This window comes from Chelonoidis abingdonii, chromosome 15, assembly GCF_003597395.2.
Source record: "Chelonoidis abingdonii isolate Lonesome George chromosome 15, CheloAbing_2.0, whole genome shotgun sequence".
Lineage (NCBI taxonomy): Eukaryota > Metazoa > Chordata > Testudines > Testudinidae > Chelonoidis > Chelonoidis abingdonii.
This window is the reverse complement of record NC_133783.1, coordinates 35,540,931-35,557,472: the sequence shown is the minus strand read 5'-3', so window position 1 is coordinate 35,557,472 and position 16,542 is coordinate 35,540,931. Positions and strand designations below refer to the sequence as shown.

The 16,542-nt window shown below is 38.3% G+C and overlaps 1 protein-coding gene across 1 annotated transcript in view; it reads left to right on the top strand.

The window, feature by feature from the left end:
* Positions 1-480: 480 nt before the first annotated feature.
* Positions 481-16,542, top strand: part of BLNK (B cell linker) — a 162,962-nt gene continuing 146,900 nt past the window's right edge. Inside the window, exons 1-2 of the mRNA XM_032770258.2 lie at positions 481-625; positions 8,685-8,747. Coding sequence (XP_032626149.1) covers positions 485-625; positions 8,685-8,747 — 204 coding nt within the window. The 5' untranslated portion in view covers positions 481-484. The remainder of the gene's footprint in view (positions 626-8,684; positions 8,748-16,542) is intronic.

Below are 16,542 nucleotides of genomic sequence, written 5' to 3'. Positions count from 1 at the left end.
GTAATTTGACAATCTGGAAATACAAATACTGTATTGAGCTTTGCTCGCACTCGCTCTCTCTCTACAGCATCATAGTGAGTCAAAACATAGAAGTGTGTCAAACACAATCTAAGAGCTTATCAGAGTGAAAAGGAGTTAAAGGTGTGCAAGAGGCAGTTGTCACTAACACTAACGTATTTTATACCATGTGAAAAATGAAGCAGATGGCACTAAAATGCCTATAAATGTGGCCACAGTGTCATTAATTATCAAGCACAAGTATCCTTATCGCAATTCACTTCAATGGGTATTTCTGCCTGTATAAGGATGATATGATATGACATGACCCTATTACTGAGTACCTTCTTATATTCAAAATCATGGTCCTGAAATAATGAACGTAACAATAGTTTCCAAATTACTTGAAAGGCGTGTACTTTAAGCAATCAAGCAGGAAAAAGTTGCAAAAGGGACTTCCTCTTTCAATTTCCACAGCAGATGGTGAATGTCAGTGAAGCAAAGCATTTACTGTCACCAGAAACATATCAAATCTTCCTCACCGGATAGCAAAATGGCCACAAAACTACCCCTTCGAGAGGAATTTGAGAATTGGACAACTCTTCAAGTTGCAGATCTCCTAAAACAGGTACTGAACCTAGAGCTCAGACTGCAGACAGTACAGTATATCATACTCCTTTCAGTTCAGCTAGCAAAATAGGTTGCTGGGCTTATCTACTCTTTGTGTACAGTGTTGTAGCTGTGTTGGTCCTGGGATATTAGAAACACATTATATTACCTCACCCACTATATCTGCTCTTTGTAATATGTATGATTACTCCCTCCTGCATATAAACAGAGATTCTAAAAATGTGTTTAAAGCTGTTTAGTCAGCAATTGTGACTACCAAGGACTTATGTGTATTGATGTTCTGTAAGATTCTTGGTGTTCTCTCAGTTTTTATTGAAATTCAGTCCATGACAGAAGTTGCTTGTAAAGATAAGAGTATCCTGCACAAGACAAAGAACCACAATAATGTGTGCACACAGGGCTATATTGAGAAATATCTACACAAAAAAATCATGCCACCTTTTATTTCCTTCTGGCACTAAGTAACAATTTTATTGGAAGTTTGTGTATATTATTTTAGAGCAAGAGATCACTACTAAGATTTGCAGGATTTCAGTATGAATTTGCTCATCACCTTTTCTTTTCAATGATTATAGACCTATTGTACTTTCTAAATGCTCCTTTAAAGTTAAATCTTTGAGTCCTTTTATCATTCTGTTGCACCTTTCCTATTTCTGTAATATTCTTTTTATTATAATAATGTAACCTGAAGTGCACACAGTATTCTGAATTTGTCCTTAGTAATCCCCTGCTGAATAGTTTCCGCTAAGATATATTCAAGTGCTTCTTTTTACACATGCCAGACTTTTTTTCCTTGCAACTGTTGAATATTGTGGCTCATGCTTTAGGGTTTTACCTGCCATTCATCTAGGTGTTGGAGCCTATTGTTTCACAGAATTTGACTATATTAAAGTATATCCCCTTTGTTTCCCAAATGTGTAATTCTTTGTTGTTCTATATATGGCCCTCATCTGCCCTGTGCTTATAACCTATCCAAATTCTAAATATTATGGCCAGAGTCACCATCTTCCATCATTGATTACTCTCCTGGATTTGTCTTAATTGTGAGAATTACTGTACTGGACTAGACTCCAGCTCTACATTTCTATAGTTACCCATCCTCTTATAGTAACAAACACTTCAGCAATAATTTCTCAGATAGGGTCAGGTTATGAATCCTTTACTCCCATTGGTGGCCCCTTACTCATGTGAGTAAGGAATTCAAAACCTGGTCCATGAAGTCTCTCTCTTAATTGATATAAGAGTGCTTTAAAAATAAACACACATACTATTAATAGAAATTACTTTCCCCAATGCTGGTATGATATACACCACCTATTTAACAATATTCACTAACCCTACACAAGAATTTAGGACAAGACATTAATAGTAGCACCAAAATCACACAGAAACTACAGGGAAATTTAGATAGGCAAGATGTTTGCATTCGGGTTTGCATTAGGCTGTCAAGCAATTAAAAAAATGAATTGTGATTAATCACACTGCAAAACAATAATAGAATTCCATTTATTTAAATATTTTGGATGTTTTCTACATTTTCAAATATATTGATTTCAATTATAACAGAACACAAAGAGTACAGTGCTCACTTTACATTTATTTTTTATTACAAATATTTGCACTGTGAAAAACAATAGTATTTCTCAATTCACCAAATATAAGTACTGTAATGCAATCTCTTTATCACGAAAGTTAAACTTACAGATGTAGAATTATGTACAAGAAAATAACTCCATTCAAAAAGAAACAATGTAAAAATGTAGTGTATAAGTCCACTCAGTCCTATTTCTTGTTCAGCCAATTTCTCAGACAAATGTTTGTTTACATTTGCAGGAGATGATGCTGCCCTCTTCTTGTTCACAATGCCATCTGAAAGTGAAAACAGGCATTCTCATAGCACTGTTGTAGCTGGTGTAACAAGATATTTACATGCCATGTGTGCTAAAGATTCATATATCCCTTCATGCTTCATCCACCATTCCAGAGGACATGTCCATGCTGATGATGGGTTCTGCTCGATAACCATCCAAAGCAGTACGGACCGAAGCATGTTCATTTTTATCATCTGAGTCAGATGCCACCAGCAGAAGCTTGATTTTCTTTTTTGGTGGTTTGGGTTCTGTAGTTTCTGCATCAGAGTGTTGCTCTATTAAGACTTCTGAAAGCATGCTTCACACCTCATCCCTCTCAGATTTTGGAAGGCACTTCAGATTCAGGGTTGAGTGCTGTAGATAATTTTTAAAAATCTCACATTGGTACCTTCTTTGCATTTTGTAAAATCTGCAGTGAAAGTGTTCTTAAAATAAAAAATATGGCAGAATGCACGTAAAATAGAGCCAGAGACATACAATTCTCCCCTAAGGAGTTCAGTCACAAATTTAATTAAACACATTTTTTTTAAACGAGCATCATCAGCAAGGAAGCACGTCCTCTGGAATGATGGCTGAAGCATGAAGGGGCATATGAATGTTTAGCATATCTGGCATGTAAATACCTTGCAATGTCAGCTACAAAAGTCCCATGTGAATGCCTGTTCTCACTTTCTGGTGACATTGCAAATAAGAAGAGGGCAGCATTATCTTCTGTAAATGTGAACAAATTTGTTTGTCTTAGCGAATGGCTAAATGAGAAATAGGACTGAGTGGACTGTAGGCTATAAAGTTTTGCATTGTTTTGTTTTTGAGTGCAGTTATGTTACAAAAATAATCTACATTTGTAAATTGCACTTTTACGATAAAGAAATTGCACTACAGCACTTGCATGAAAACTGAAAAATACTGTTTCTTTTGTTTATAATTTTACAGTGCAAATATTTGCAATAAAAATAATTTGAAGTGAGCAGTTTACACTTTGTATTCTGTAAAAGCAGCAAGGAGTGCTGTGGTACCTTATAGACTAACAGACGTCTGTTAGTGCCACAGGACTTTTTGCTGCTTTTAACAGATCCAGACTAACACAGCTACCCCTCTGATACTTTGTATTCTGTGTTGTAACTGAAATCAATATATTTGAAAATGTAGAAAAACATCCAACATATTTAATAAATTTCAATGAGTATTCTATCGTTTAACAGTGCACTTAAAACTGCAATTAATTATTTTAATAGCAATTAATTTTTTGAGTTAATTGCGTGAGCTAGCTGCAGTTAATCGGCAGCCCTAGTTTGCAGGGCCTGAAAGACCAGGAAAGTAGGGCTAACCAATTTACACACACACTTTATTGATCAGGACATGCAAGCCAATGACGACAGACAAAGGGATGGATTTTAAGCAGCAGGCCACAACAGGGTCACACATCACCTCCATATTGATGCACATAACAAGTTCATTCTGCATACGTGTGGGAAAATTAGAGGGAACACTGCCTCAAAGGGGAAAAATTTCTCCCTGACCCTTAAAACAGATCAAACCCAAAGCAACCTAAAAACCACAATCCCTATACTCGAGATGCAAGAGCCAATTGATTCACATCTCTGGCTGGCCAATGGACCGTTGGGCAATGGAGCATCCAGTGGACGATGATCCTCCTTTTATTCAAAAGTTGGCTGGTGCCTTGTTGCTCCAATCAAGGTGCTGAATGGCAATGTTCACATCATGAGTTTATATAGTTGCAAGTTGACATATAAACTAAGCAAAAATAGTTCTATTACTCATTTTTTTGCATTCTACTAGTTACTGCCCAGTGCCCAACATTCCAATGTGATAAGTAGCTTAACTCCTGATCACTTCCCATTGATTTCTAGATATCCTGTGTGGTGCTATATCAAAGCCTTCCTGTAATCTATATAGATTTGCACAACTCCATTTTAATTAGCTGAAAAATTTAAAAGAAGTAATCTACTATTTTTAATTCAGTCAGAGGGATTTCTCCTGTCTGTCTCTGACAAAGTATTTCCAATATATTCTCTTGACACATACAGATCCTCCTTAGGTTGGTTGTAAAATATTTTACATTAGCTGTGTGGTGGATCTGGTTCCAACCCTATTGATGTGGGTGTCCATATAATAATACATGATCGAAGTTCTGTTGTTTCAGTTTGCTTTTTTAAGGTCTAGGCAATTACACACAAAAACTATGTTAAAAGAACATTTTTATGGTTGCAAAGTCAAGCACTTCAGGTTACCAGTGGCACCTTAATCCAGATTCCTTGTGCATACAGGAGTTACATATTTTCCCTGCCTCATTCAGTGCACAGAATGGACCTGCTCGAGTGCTTTGGGGATGAATCCAAATTGTGTACTCAAAAATTGTTTGTAAAGTTCCTGCTTCATTTATTGCAGAAGTTGGCAAGTATAGGAAGAGAAATGTCTCATGGCTAAAGCAGTTTAATGCTGCCCTGGAGAATTTGATTCTATCCCTGCCTCTGCTAGAGTTCCTCTGTGATGCTGGGTAACTCACTTAAACCATCTTTTCACAGGTGGTCACTACTAGTGTATTCCATATTGTCATCCAATGAATCAGTCCTATGAGTACAACTGTCACAAAACACTTATATCTGGTTTTGTTGCTCTACCCAAGCTGCAGCCTCTGCTCGTCTCTTCTTTCATTATCTCTGATGTACTTGAAATCCTTGGGTCTGATTTACAGAAGTGCCAAGCACTCACAGCTGCAATTGCAGTCAGTGGGAGCTGTGCTTTTTGAACATATGAAGTGCTATATAATGCTAAATTTTCTGAAAGAAATCAGATCCCTAGGCTCCACTGGATGCTCAGTTTGGGCATCCAGAATTAGTGGACACTTTTGAAATTAGCTTTTTTGTGCCTCAGTCTCCCCCTTTGCAAAACAGAAACACCACCACTCCATCCCCTCACTGGAGTGTTGTGAAAATAAATTCATTGATGCTTGTGAAACACTCATAGTAGACAGTATCATAGAAAATCCCATGAGGATATTAATAATTCTGTCTGTAGCGTTTGAATTCTGTATTAGAAAACCTAGGACCAGAAATTGATCAATGAGGAGAAAAGAAAATATTGAGTATCTGCTTATTAAGTGAGAACTATCCATCTTGTGCACCGAATGAGGCAAGGGTCCTGTGGAAAAAATGGTATGTGATCATGCAATAAAGACAGCATTATAATGCATACACACAAGGCTGGCATTGGCAATTTTAATTCTGGTATTTCCTAACATTTTCATGCTCGACCCTACTACCTTAGTAATGTTCTTTTAATATAGACTTTGTGTGTGATAAGTGCAGAGGCTATTAGTTTGTCATTCTTCAGAATGTTATAAGGCATTATATAGAAACCAATATTGTAATAAAATAATTAGCCCTATTGATTTTGCTTTCTCCCCCATGACTGAGTGAAGCCCATGAAGTAAAAACTCTAGCTATGTGCATATAATAGTTCTCCTATTCTCTTGCATGTACTGTATATTTAGAGAACACAGAAATGTTGCATTCCTCTGCTCAAGTTTTTCTTCCCTCCCCCTTTCCTTGCCATTTACAAATGAGTCCATATATCCTTCCTCAATTTTAAGTGGTGGTATTATTATACTGGAAATGTAGTGAAAGGTTTGGTGTTCATCATATAACAAAGGGCAAGATGGCTTCTTGCCTTACACATGTCACAGAAAAGTCAGAGAACACAGGGGAACCACCAATTATTCCCCATTACTGGCCACATATCCCATGATTCACAGCATGGGAGAGGGAAAGAGGAGGGAAGAGCCTGCAGGGTCAGTACTCCTACTCCTATGCAGGTGGGTGGGTAGTGGACAATTTGACAGAGAAAATATAGATAAGAGAAAATATAATGCCTCCATATAAATCCATGGTACTCCCACATCTTGAATACCGAGTGCAGATCTGGTTGCCCCATCTCAAAAAAAAGATATACTGAAATTGGAAAAGGTACAGAGAAGAGCAACAAAAATGATCCGGGTATGGAACAGCTTCTGTTTGAGGAGAGAGTAAAAAGGCTGGGATTTTTCAGCTTGGAAAAGAGACAACTAAGGGGGTATATGATAAAGGTCTATACAATCTTGACTGGTGTGGAGAAAGTGAATAAGGAAGTGTTATTTACTCCTTCACATAGCACGAGAACTAGGAGTCACCAAATGAAGTTAATAAGCAGCAGGTTTAAAACAAAAGGAAGAACTTGTTCACACAATGCACAGTCAATCCGTGGAACTCTTTGCCAGAAGATGTTGTGAAGGCCAGAACTATAACAAGGTTAAAAAAAGAACTAGATAAGTGCATGAAGACGAGGTCCATCAATGACTATTAGCCAGGATGGGCAGGGATGCTACACCATCATCTGAGCGTCCCTAGCCTCAGTGTGCCAGAAGCTGGGAATGGACAAAAGGGATGGATCACTTGATTACCTGTTCTGTTCATTCCCTCTGAAGCATCTGGCATTGGCCACTGGCGAAAGGGTACTGATCTAGTTGGACCATTGGTCTGACCCAGTACAGCTGTTCTTATGTTCTTAGGCAGACAGGGAGGCAGAGTAGATGGTACCTTCACTCCACACTCTCTTCATTCCACCACAGCTATATCAATGGCAAATTGTTTCACTTTGGAAAGATGGAAGTTCCTGGCATACTCCAGCAACAGTGTGCTACACACTGTCCTTTATTCCAGGAGCTTGTGAAGTCACAATCTTGTTCTGTTTTGGAAAGAACTAATTATTTAGAACATGAGAGCAGTTTACTAAATCTCATTAGAAATACAAGTTTAGACACTGATCTGGCTAAATGGGTCAGCAGCCCTAATGTTAAAAACCAACCCAGACTTGTATTTCCTTTCTTCATCAAGGTTTTCTAACATAAATACTTTAAGAAAAAACAAGGAAAATATACTTAGACGGATGAGAAAAGTGCTATAGAAAAAAGCATCAGCTTAAAAAAAAAATCCAGTATCATTTTACAGCTTTGTTTCTGTACTACACTTTTTTTCCGGTTAATCTTTCAAACTAAATTGTTCTTTACAGTGTAGCTGTAACCATCGGCAAACGCTGAATAAACACTTGACAAATGTACCCTAGAGTTTACAATCTCTGCCATGCAAATATGTTTTTCAAATTTCAAGTTTACCTTCTTAGCACTGTCAAATGCTTAAACCATTCAGGGTGCTAGCCTGGAATGTGCTGAGCACATACTGCAGACTGCTATGTGCCTTCAATTCCCATTGACTCTATAACTGCAGGCAGTTCTGACACATCGATTGGAAGCCAAAATTGTCTTTTCTGCACATTGACACAGGTAAACATATAATTTTTCTGAGTTCAATGGCTCACCTCTAAGAAATGAAATGAATTTATATGACCCCAATTTTAAATTCACACTGTTAATGGAGCTTAAGACAGTTAAACTAAACTATCTGAATTCACTTTTTTAATGGAAAAAAAAAGGCCTGCAGTTTTTCTCCTGAAGTTCTCAAGCCCTCGGTTGTGTACACAATAAGATAGTTCTTTTAAAAAGCCATGTCAAAGCGCTAAAGCTCAGCAGCCAGAAACACTCAGGGTGTTTACCAAACCAGGTCTATTCCTTGCCACCCTTTAAAATGAAAACCTATTGAGTCTCTGTGATGGGATCCCCAAGTACAACCTGGAACTATGGGACTGCTGTGCTCCCTTAACTCTCCAGCCTGAGCAAACGTTTAACTTCCTTTTGTCAAGGAACAGGTTTCTTGAGAGTGGCAGGTTAGAACCCTGCACAGGACTAGTGTAAAACCCTTCAGCGGGACTGAGTCTCACCGGTCCCGCAGGACCCTCTGCCATAATAGCAGAAGTTTGTTTCATTTTCCTTTACAACTGATCCACTTGGATATATAAAGAATTTTAAAAAATGATATATCAGTATCTGTTTTCTAAGTGTGATTTTGAAAGTTGATGTTTTCAAGCCCCATTCTCTAAGAATGCCTGTCAGTCACACACTGCAATATTGTTTACCTAGTTATCCACTTCAAATGAAATATACACAGACTCCTGCAACTGCCACATGCAGTTCAATTTCAACATAAAATATTTCTTTCTATAAACTTATCTGTGATTTAGACTGTCATGTATAGTTTTCAATTTCTTTTTGTAATCCTCTCCCCCTGCCCCCAGATTCGAATGCCTGAATCTGCAGCGGTAGTGGAAAAATTGGACATTAATGGAGCTAAATTTTTGGTAAGTAATTAAAATATTTTCTCTGTTAGACACATCTTGTGAAAGATTTTCTATGTGACACTTGTATTCACAACTGCAGGATCTGTTATGCTGGCTTCTTTCAAGACTAATGGCAAGTTAGTCATTCGTTCTGATCCTGACCTTTGAGACATTTTCAAGGCTTGCTACTGTGAACAAGCAAAGCTCAACCCTGCTACACATCCTAGCATAGGTGGAACAAATGTCCAGATACCATCCAAGCATCTGGCTGCTGGAAGAGAGGCCACTTATGGAAAGAATCACCTTCCTTTAAATTCTGTAGGACATTTTCTACAGGGATTTTTAAACATCTGATAGAATTAATGCAAATTTATTCCCCTGCTACAGAATTCTAGAGGCTAGTTTTACCTCTGATGAACTATTTTCCCATCAGGCTGTGGTCAGACCTCTGAAGGAAGGTAAGCAGGAGGGGAAGAGAAGCACTAGAGGCACTGCTGCTTCCATCTGAGCAGTTATTGAGGTAAAGGCCTCCAAACCCATGCTGGCTCCTTGAACCACAGAAATGAGGCCATTTTGTGGAAAATGGGGAGAAAGCTTCTAAAAAAAATATTTAAAGTATATTTCTACTCTGCAAAGAAACTGTGTCTATATGGCCCTATCTTAGAAACCTGTTCCTCAGTATCTTAGGTGTGATAGCTGCTCACTCTCCTGATAAGGCTCTGATCCTGTAATGTTACCTGCATAATTGGACCCCTGTAGAGTGCCACTGACTCCGGTGGGATTGGAACTAACTCCATCTGGACATAAAAGATCCCCTGCAAGATCAAGAAGTTATTACCAGTTTCTATTAGCACTGCGGAGCTAATACAGCTATGGGAAAGGAAGACTGAGTCTTGGCCAGCTCATGCATTATCAGCAAAATTGTAAAAGGAGTTCTGTTTGCAGTCTTTGTTGCTTGAAGAGTGACAGTGTTGGGTAGAATCTAAGTGATGCATAAGCTTTGTGTTGGTTCTTTGCACCCAAATGAATTTTATCCATAGCAAGAAAAAGAAACATGCACATTGCATAGCGTTGGTGGAACAGGACATGAGAAATCTTTTCACAACTTAATGGTAAACTAATAGGACAAGTGACAAAAAGAAAAAGGAACCATGGGTGAGTTCTGTAAGATCATCCATGAGCAAAAGTGAAACAAAAATGAAGTGAATGAAAGTGAACATCTGCTAGTATGTTATGCACATTATGTATTTTCTTTAAAACTTTTAATAGTTGCCCAGTTTTAAGATTACCTTATTCTGCATTGTAGAAAATATAGCAATATGTGAAATGTCCTGTGGAGTGCCACTAGCAACACACATTTCTAATGTTGTTATACAACAAAAAAGAGAGGCAGATCTCATACCTGACAGAAGATTCTTAGTGCTTTCATGTGCTCTTTAATTGAATTGTTCCACAGCACTGTCAACATGATAGGAACCCTGTAATAAATTATGCTTGAAACAGAATGAATTATGCCAATACTGTAAAAAATGAAGTACAATAGCTTGATACTAGTGACAACAGCTGTTGATCTAGTGGTTAGTATATGTGACGAGTAATCAGAATTCTTACATCCTGGATCTGTCACCGTCTTCCTCGGTGAGCTTTGGCAAGTCCCTTAACCTTTGAGCCTCAATTTATCAGTCTGTAAAATAGGAATATTACCTACCACACACAGGGGATTGTGAAGCCTTAATGAATGTTTAAACTACTTCAAGTTCCTCAGCTGAAAGGCACTACAGAAATGCAGGCCTCTAGTGGCTAGAGAGCAAGAAAAAGCACTCAAGGAAGTGTCATTCCACCTACCAGCTAGCAGGGGGGGCATACACACAAGATAAATTACACTCAACACTTGTGTGCATTAAGACAGATATATTCTTTTTCTGAGATATATTGCATCACATGGGACCATGTGTCAACAGTATTCAGACCTCAATTTTCATTTTTGCTGTGAGGTATATCAGGGATCTTTGGACATTAGACTTCATCTAACCTCAGGGGAGTTAGGAGGAGGATGGCAACCATTTATTGGTGCCTTCACTGTGACTTAAATATATGTTTTCCTTTCATCCATCATGCTAGGCACTGCATGCATGCAGTCTTTAGAAACAGGAGGTGTGCCACCCCTCTGTTGTATGGTTGGAACTGCAGTGTATGGAGTATTGTCTGTGAAACTGCTGATAGAGCCTGAAAGAAGCATGCTAGATAGGCAAGTATACAAGCAAATAGGAGTGCCAGTGAAAACTAATAGGCAGGCAATAGGGAACAAGACGAATAATCTGCCAGAGAAATCTTCCCCAAAATAAAGCAAGCCAGCCTGCCATAAGTGGCCTGTTGTGATTCCTTGTTCAGCTCTTGTTGAATATCATAACTCATGCATCCAATTATCAAACTCAATACACTTCCATGAAGATACACCACCTAATTCTTGCAGAAAGCAACTTATTCACTAATTTATTGTAAAACAACATTTCCTAAGATGTATAGCATACCTCCTTTTGGGCCATGAAGGAATAGCAAAGGGGCCATGGTGAGACTTGTTAGTTGTTCTCCATAGTATCAGATTTCATTTCAAACTTTGACCAGAGTAACCAATAACATAATGTCTGCCTGAATTTGCAAGGAGCCTAAAATAATAGCTTATGTCTGAAATGAATGGAGCAACGGGTGCTGACTTAGATGCCAAACTGTCAGTGTTAACGATTTCAACATGCAAGGCATGCAGGAATGGGGCAGTAATATCATATTATAGAGATATACACCAAAGAAGGGAAAGATATACAAGATGTGAAGGCCTTTAACAAACATGGTGGGGGTTCAGTGATGTCATCATTGGTTTAATTTTTTTGAAGAGGTGTTCAGCTTCAAAAGTTTGTGAATTGGTGGAGGAAATGATTACGTAACAAAACAAAATGTGTGGTTCAGGCCATGTGTATTTCAGGCCACATGTCAAATATTACATTGTAATTGAAAACGAGCTGAATGAACTTGGCAAGGCCTATCTGAAGTTTAGAATGCTAGAAGTCTGGCTGTAAATGCAATCATAGAACTGGAAGGGACCTCGAGAAGTCATCTAGTCCAGTCCCCTGTACTCAAGGCAGGACTAAGTATTATCTAGACCATCCCTGACAGCTGTTTGGGAATTTTTAAGAGCAGTTTGGACAATGATGGAGATTCCACAACCACCCTGGACAATTTATTCCAGTGCTTAACCACTCTGACATTTAGGAAGTTTTCCCTAATATGCAACCTAAACCGCCCTTACTGCAATTTAAGCCCATTGCTTCTTGTCCTAGCCTCAGAAGTTAAGAACAATTTTTCTCCCTCCTCCTCGTGACAACCTTTTATGTACTTGAAAATTGTTATGTTCCTCACTCAGTCTTCTCTTCTCTAGAAGAAACAAACCTCATAGGTCATGTTTTCTAGACCTTTACTCGTTTTTGTTGTTCTTCTCTGGACTTTCTCCAATTTGTCCATATCTTTCCTGAAATGTGGCACCCAGAACTGGACAAAATAGTCCAGTTGAAACCTAAACAGCACGGAGTAGAGCAGAAGAATTACTTCATGTCTTGCTTACAATACTACTGCTAATACACCCCAGAATGATATTTGCTTTTTTTTTCAACAGTGTTACACTGTTGCCTCATTTAGCCTGTGATCCACTATGACCCCAGATCCCTTTCTGCAGTACTCCTTCCTAGGCAGTTATTTCCACTTTGTATGTGTGCAACTGACTGTTCCTTCCTAAGTGGAGTACTTTGCATTTTTCCTTATTGAATTTCATCCTATTTACTTCAAACCATTTCTCCAGTTTGTCCAGATCATTTTGAATTTTAATCTATCCTACAAAGCACTTGCAACCTCTCCCAGCTTGGTATTGTCTGCAAACTTTATAAAAGTACTCTCTATGCCATTACCTAAATCACTGAAGATATTGAACAGAACTGGACCCAAAACCCATCTCTGTTGGACCCCACTTGTTATGCCCTTCCAGCATGACTGTGAACCACTGATGATTACTCTCTGGGAATGATTTTCCAACCTGTTATGCACCCACCTTATAGTAGCTCCATCTAAGTTGTATCTCTCTAGTTTGTTTATGAGAAGGTCATACAAGATAGTATCAAAAGCCTTACTAAAGTCAAGATATACCACATCTACCACTTTCCCTCATCCTCAAGGCTTGTTACCCTATCAAAGAAAGCTATCAGATTAGTTTGACATGATTTGTTCTTGATAAATCCATGCTATTACTTATCGCCTTATCTTCTAGATGTTTGCAAATTGCTTGATTATTTTCTCCATTATCTTTCCAGGTACAGAAGTTAAGCTGGCTGGTCTGTAAATCCTTGGGTTGTCCTTATTTCCCTTTTTATAGATGGGCACTATATTTGCCTTTTGCTTCCTGTCTTCCATAACTTTTCAAAGATAATTGCTAATGGCTCAGATATCTCATCAGTCAGCTTCCTGAGTATTCTAGGATGCATTTCATCAGGCCCTGGTGATTTGAAGACATCTAACTTATCTAAGTAATTTTTTACTTGTTCTTTCCCTATTTTAAACTCTGATCCTACCTCATTTTCACTGGCATTCACTATGTTAGATGTCCAATCCCCACCAACCTTCTTGGTGAAAACCAAAACAAAGAAGTTATTAAGCACCTCTGCCATTTCCAAATTTTCTGTTATTGTTTTTTTCAATATAATCCCATAACATGCTATAAAGTGGCCACAACCCCTTAAATCAATTTCTTCTGGTTTCAGACAGGGAATTTAGTAGAATAATTGACATTCAGATTCATCAGATATCTTCTTTGAACATTTTTCACCCATCTTGGTTTTAAATAGTAACAAGAATCATTTTTATAGCAATACTCATTTCTATTCTACAAACACGTACTATATTTCAGACTGTTCTTTATAGGAAACAATATTAAATGGATTTTTAAGAAATTTAGAAATAAAACTGCCCTTACACTTCTGTGAAATTGTAATATAACAACATATGGTACATTAGAATGAAAGAACACTGTGCAGTTTACTTTTCTTTATTACCACTGGCATTATATTTGTTATTGTTATTCCACATGCATGTCACATCCAAATGATACTAATCTGGTGCTAATGTGCAGACCAGCATTTAGCAACAGTTGAATTCCACAGGGTGTATTATATTTTCTCTCCCATTGGTATTTAATGGCTCAGTGTTTGCTGCATTATGCACTGCTTTTCAGTTCTCTTAGAATGCTTAGCCACTCTGGTGCTGTTTTCTAATGTAATGTTGATTTTCAACTGAGAGGTTGAAAAAGAAGCAGGGATCTCAGAATTGTGAGTTGGGTTTAATAACTGCATTCTAAAGTAAATTGATTTAAGGTGCTACTATTGTCACAATAAAGTAGATATTTACTAGAGATAGGCTAGAAAATCTGAAACAAAGAGGTTCTATTGATTCTGGACATGTTTCACATTAAATACTATCACGTTTCTCTTTCAAGGCTGTTTTGGATGGCATATTTAGAACTTGAGTTGTTTGGGCTATTGACTACTTTAATTATACACCTGCATTTACTTTTTGAAAAATAAATTTTAAAGGATAGATCTTTGGCCCCATTATGGCTCCTTTGTGCTTCTCTGGCAGGACAGAGCAGCTGGAAAGCTGGTGAATTCAGCTCTGATGATTCCCTTTGCATAAGTGGAATCCCAAGGTGGCATAGAACCATCCTTTCTTTACATCCTGCCCCCTCCCCCCAGTTCTCAATAAAGTGTGTTCCTCAGTGATCCCAGCTGCTAGAATGGCTTTGGAGCCAATGACAGCTGGAATGTAAATTACTGTGGCCCTGAGGTAGCTATAACTTGGAGTAGGGCTATGAAGTTGAGAAACACCCACACTCCCAGCTCAAGTGTCAAGCGCAGTTCAACTGGACCTGAACATTTAGTCCTGAGTGTTCAATATTGGAAATAGAATGTAGATCATGAGTGCCCCACCTGAGCTTGAGAAGACAGTTATAGGGAGGGTATTATCTTAAAAGAACAAGAGGCAGGCTAACCACTCATCTGTGACTGAATACCCCGGTACATTAGATAAAAACTCCTCCAGTGCTTCCCCATGTGTCAAATACCACCATGTATCAATTTTACCACTGAATGAAGGCTGCACCCAGAAGCCAGCAAAGAAGGGCTAAAGATAACTGTGGGCTATTGTGACCTGTTATCACACTATCTCCAGTTTTTACTAGTGAGCTGTTTTCTCAGACTGCCTTGTCAAGTACTTAAAATGTTGCAAACCACATTTTTAAGCCCATATTATTTGCTAGTACTTTTCTTGATCAAAAGGTTATAGTGCATAAGGTAAACTCAAAAATGTTCTTTGCTACATTTCAGGGGTATTCAGGCTTTTCCTATAACATTGACCATATCTTAATAGAGATTGTCTGATGGACTCATCTGTCCTCCCTTTTGCAATTGCACAATTTCCCAGTGGCAACTGCAGCAATTGCTCACATGGAAAAATATCATTTAAAAAGCATTTATTTATCTTTGGCTTCATAATATGATGGATGAAGTTCCACTGGAAGAAAGTCTGTTCATTTCACTTATGTTGCTCTCTTGTGGCTCCCATGCACATTCAACTGCCACTTAGATCCCCTCTCTGCACATGCTTCCCCATGGCTTGGTCCTCTTTTTGCCTCCTCCAACTTACACATGTGTCTCTGAAATGCTGCCCAGCCTTTTGGTGCTCTTTTTCCCTTGGGCATGCAGCCCAGTCATCGCGTTCTCTTCACTCCCCACCACCACCACCACACATGACTCTCCTGCTGGTGGCTTATCCCATTGGTGGTTCCAGTCTTTGAGGGTAACTTGTTTCAAATGTTAGACCTTTTAATAGATTCTTTAACTTTACTCTAACAACTAATGTGCAAGGGTAAGACAAAGGGAAGGGGTTGGTTTAAAAAGGTTGGTTAAAAATAGACAACACAAGTGGAAAATAAGACATGACAATCTTGCACAATTGTTAGCCATTAACTGAATGGTTTATTAAATCTTTCAGCCTCCAATGTCAGTGTTTCTTCTGTAGCAATCGCCAACATGAGTAATACCTAACAAAGCAGAGTGCTGCATTCCTGATGTTCAGTAGGAGATACTAAGGACAACTGTAGCATAGCTCTCTGGACTATCAGCATGGTAAATGTTGGAGGTAGAGGAAATTATGATCCTGATCCTCAGTGGAGCTACACAAATTTACACCAGCTGAGGATGTAAATGGTGAAGTGTTTAAATCTACACCTATAATCCGTTGAGGATTGGCATCTTTGTTTATCTATTTTAAAAGTTTTTCAGGTCACCTTGGAATATCAATATCCATTAGTGAGACATTTTTACTGTTTCCAGCCAAACATGAACCCAGCTCTGAAAGCAGTAACATGCATTCTCATGATCAATTCAGAAACAGGGAAGTGACTGGGAAAATGTAAACAGGAAAAAAGCAACATGTTGTTGTACTATACTGTAACTGAAGCATAGAGAATGATTTTTAAAGTGATTTTAGGGCCTGGTTTAAAAAGAAAACATTTTATAGCTGAATGCATTTGCTACCATCAATCATCTTCAATTAAATAAGAGGGAGAAAGGGCAATACATTGTCCCTGCCAGCAGGTATATGGGATCTTGGGGAGCAATTACCACACAGGTGGGGTGCAAAATAAACTTTATTAAGAAAATGCAAAAAACAGGGAAAATTCAATAGTGAGGGGTATGGGGTTTGTTAAGGTAGACAATTG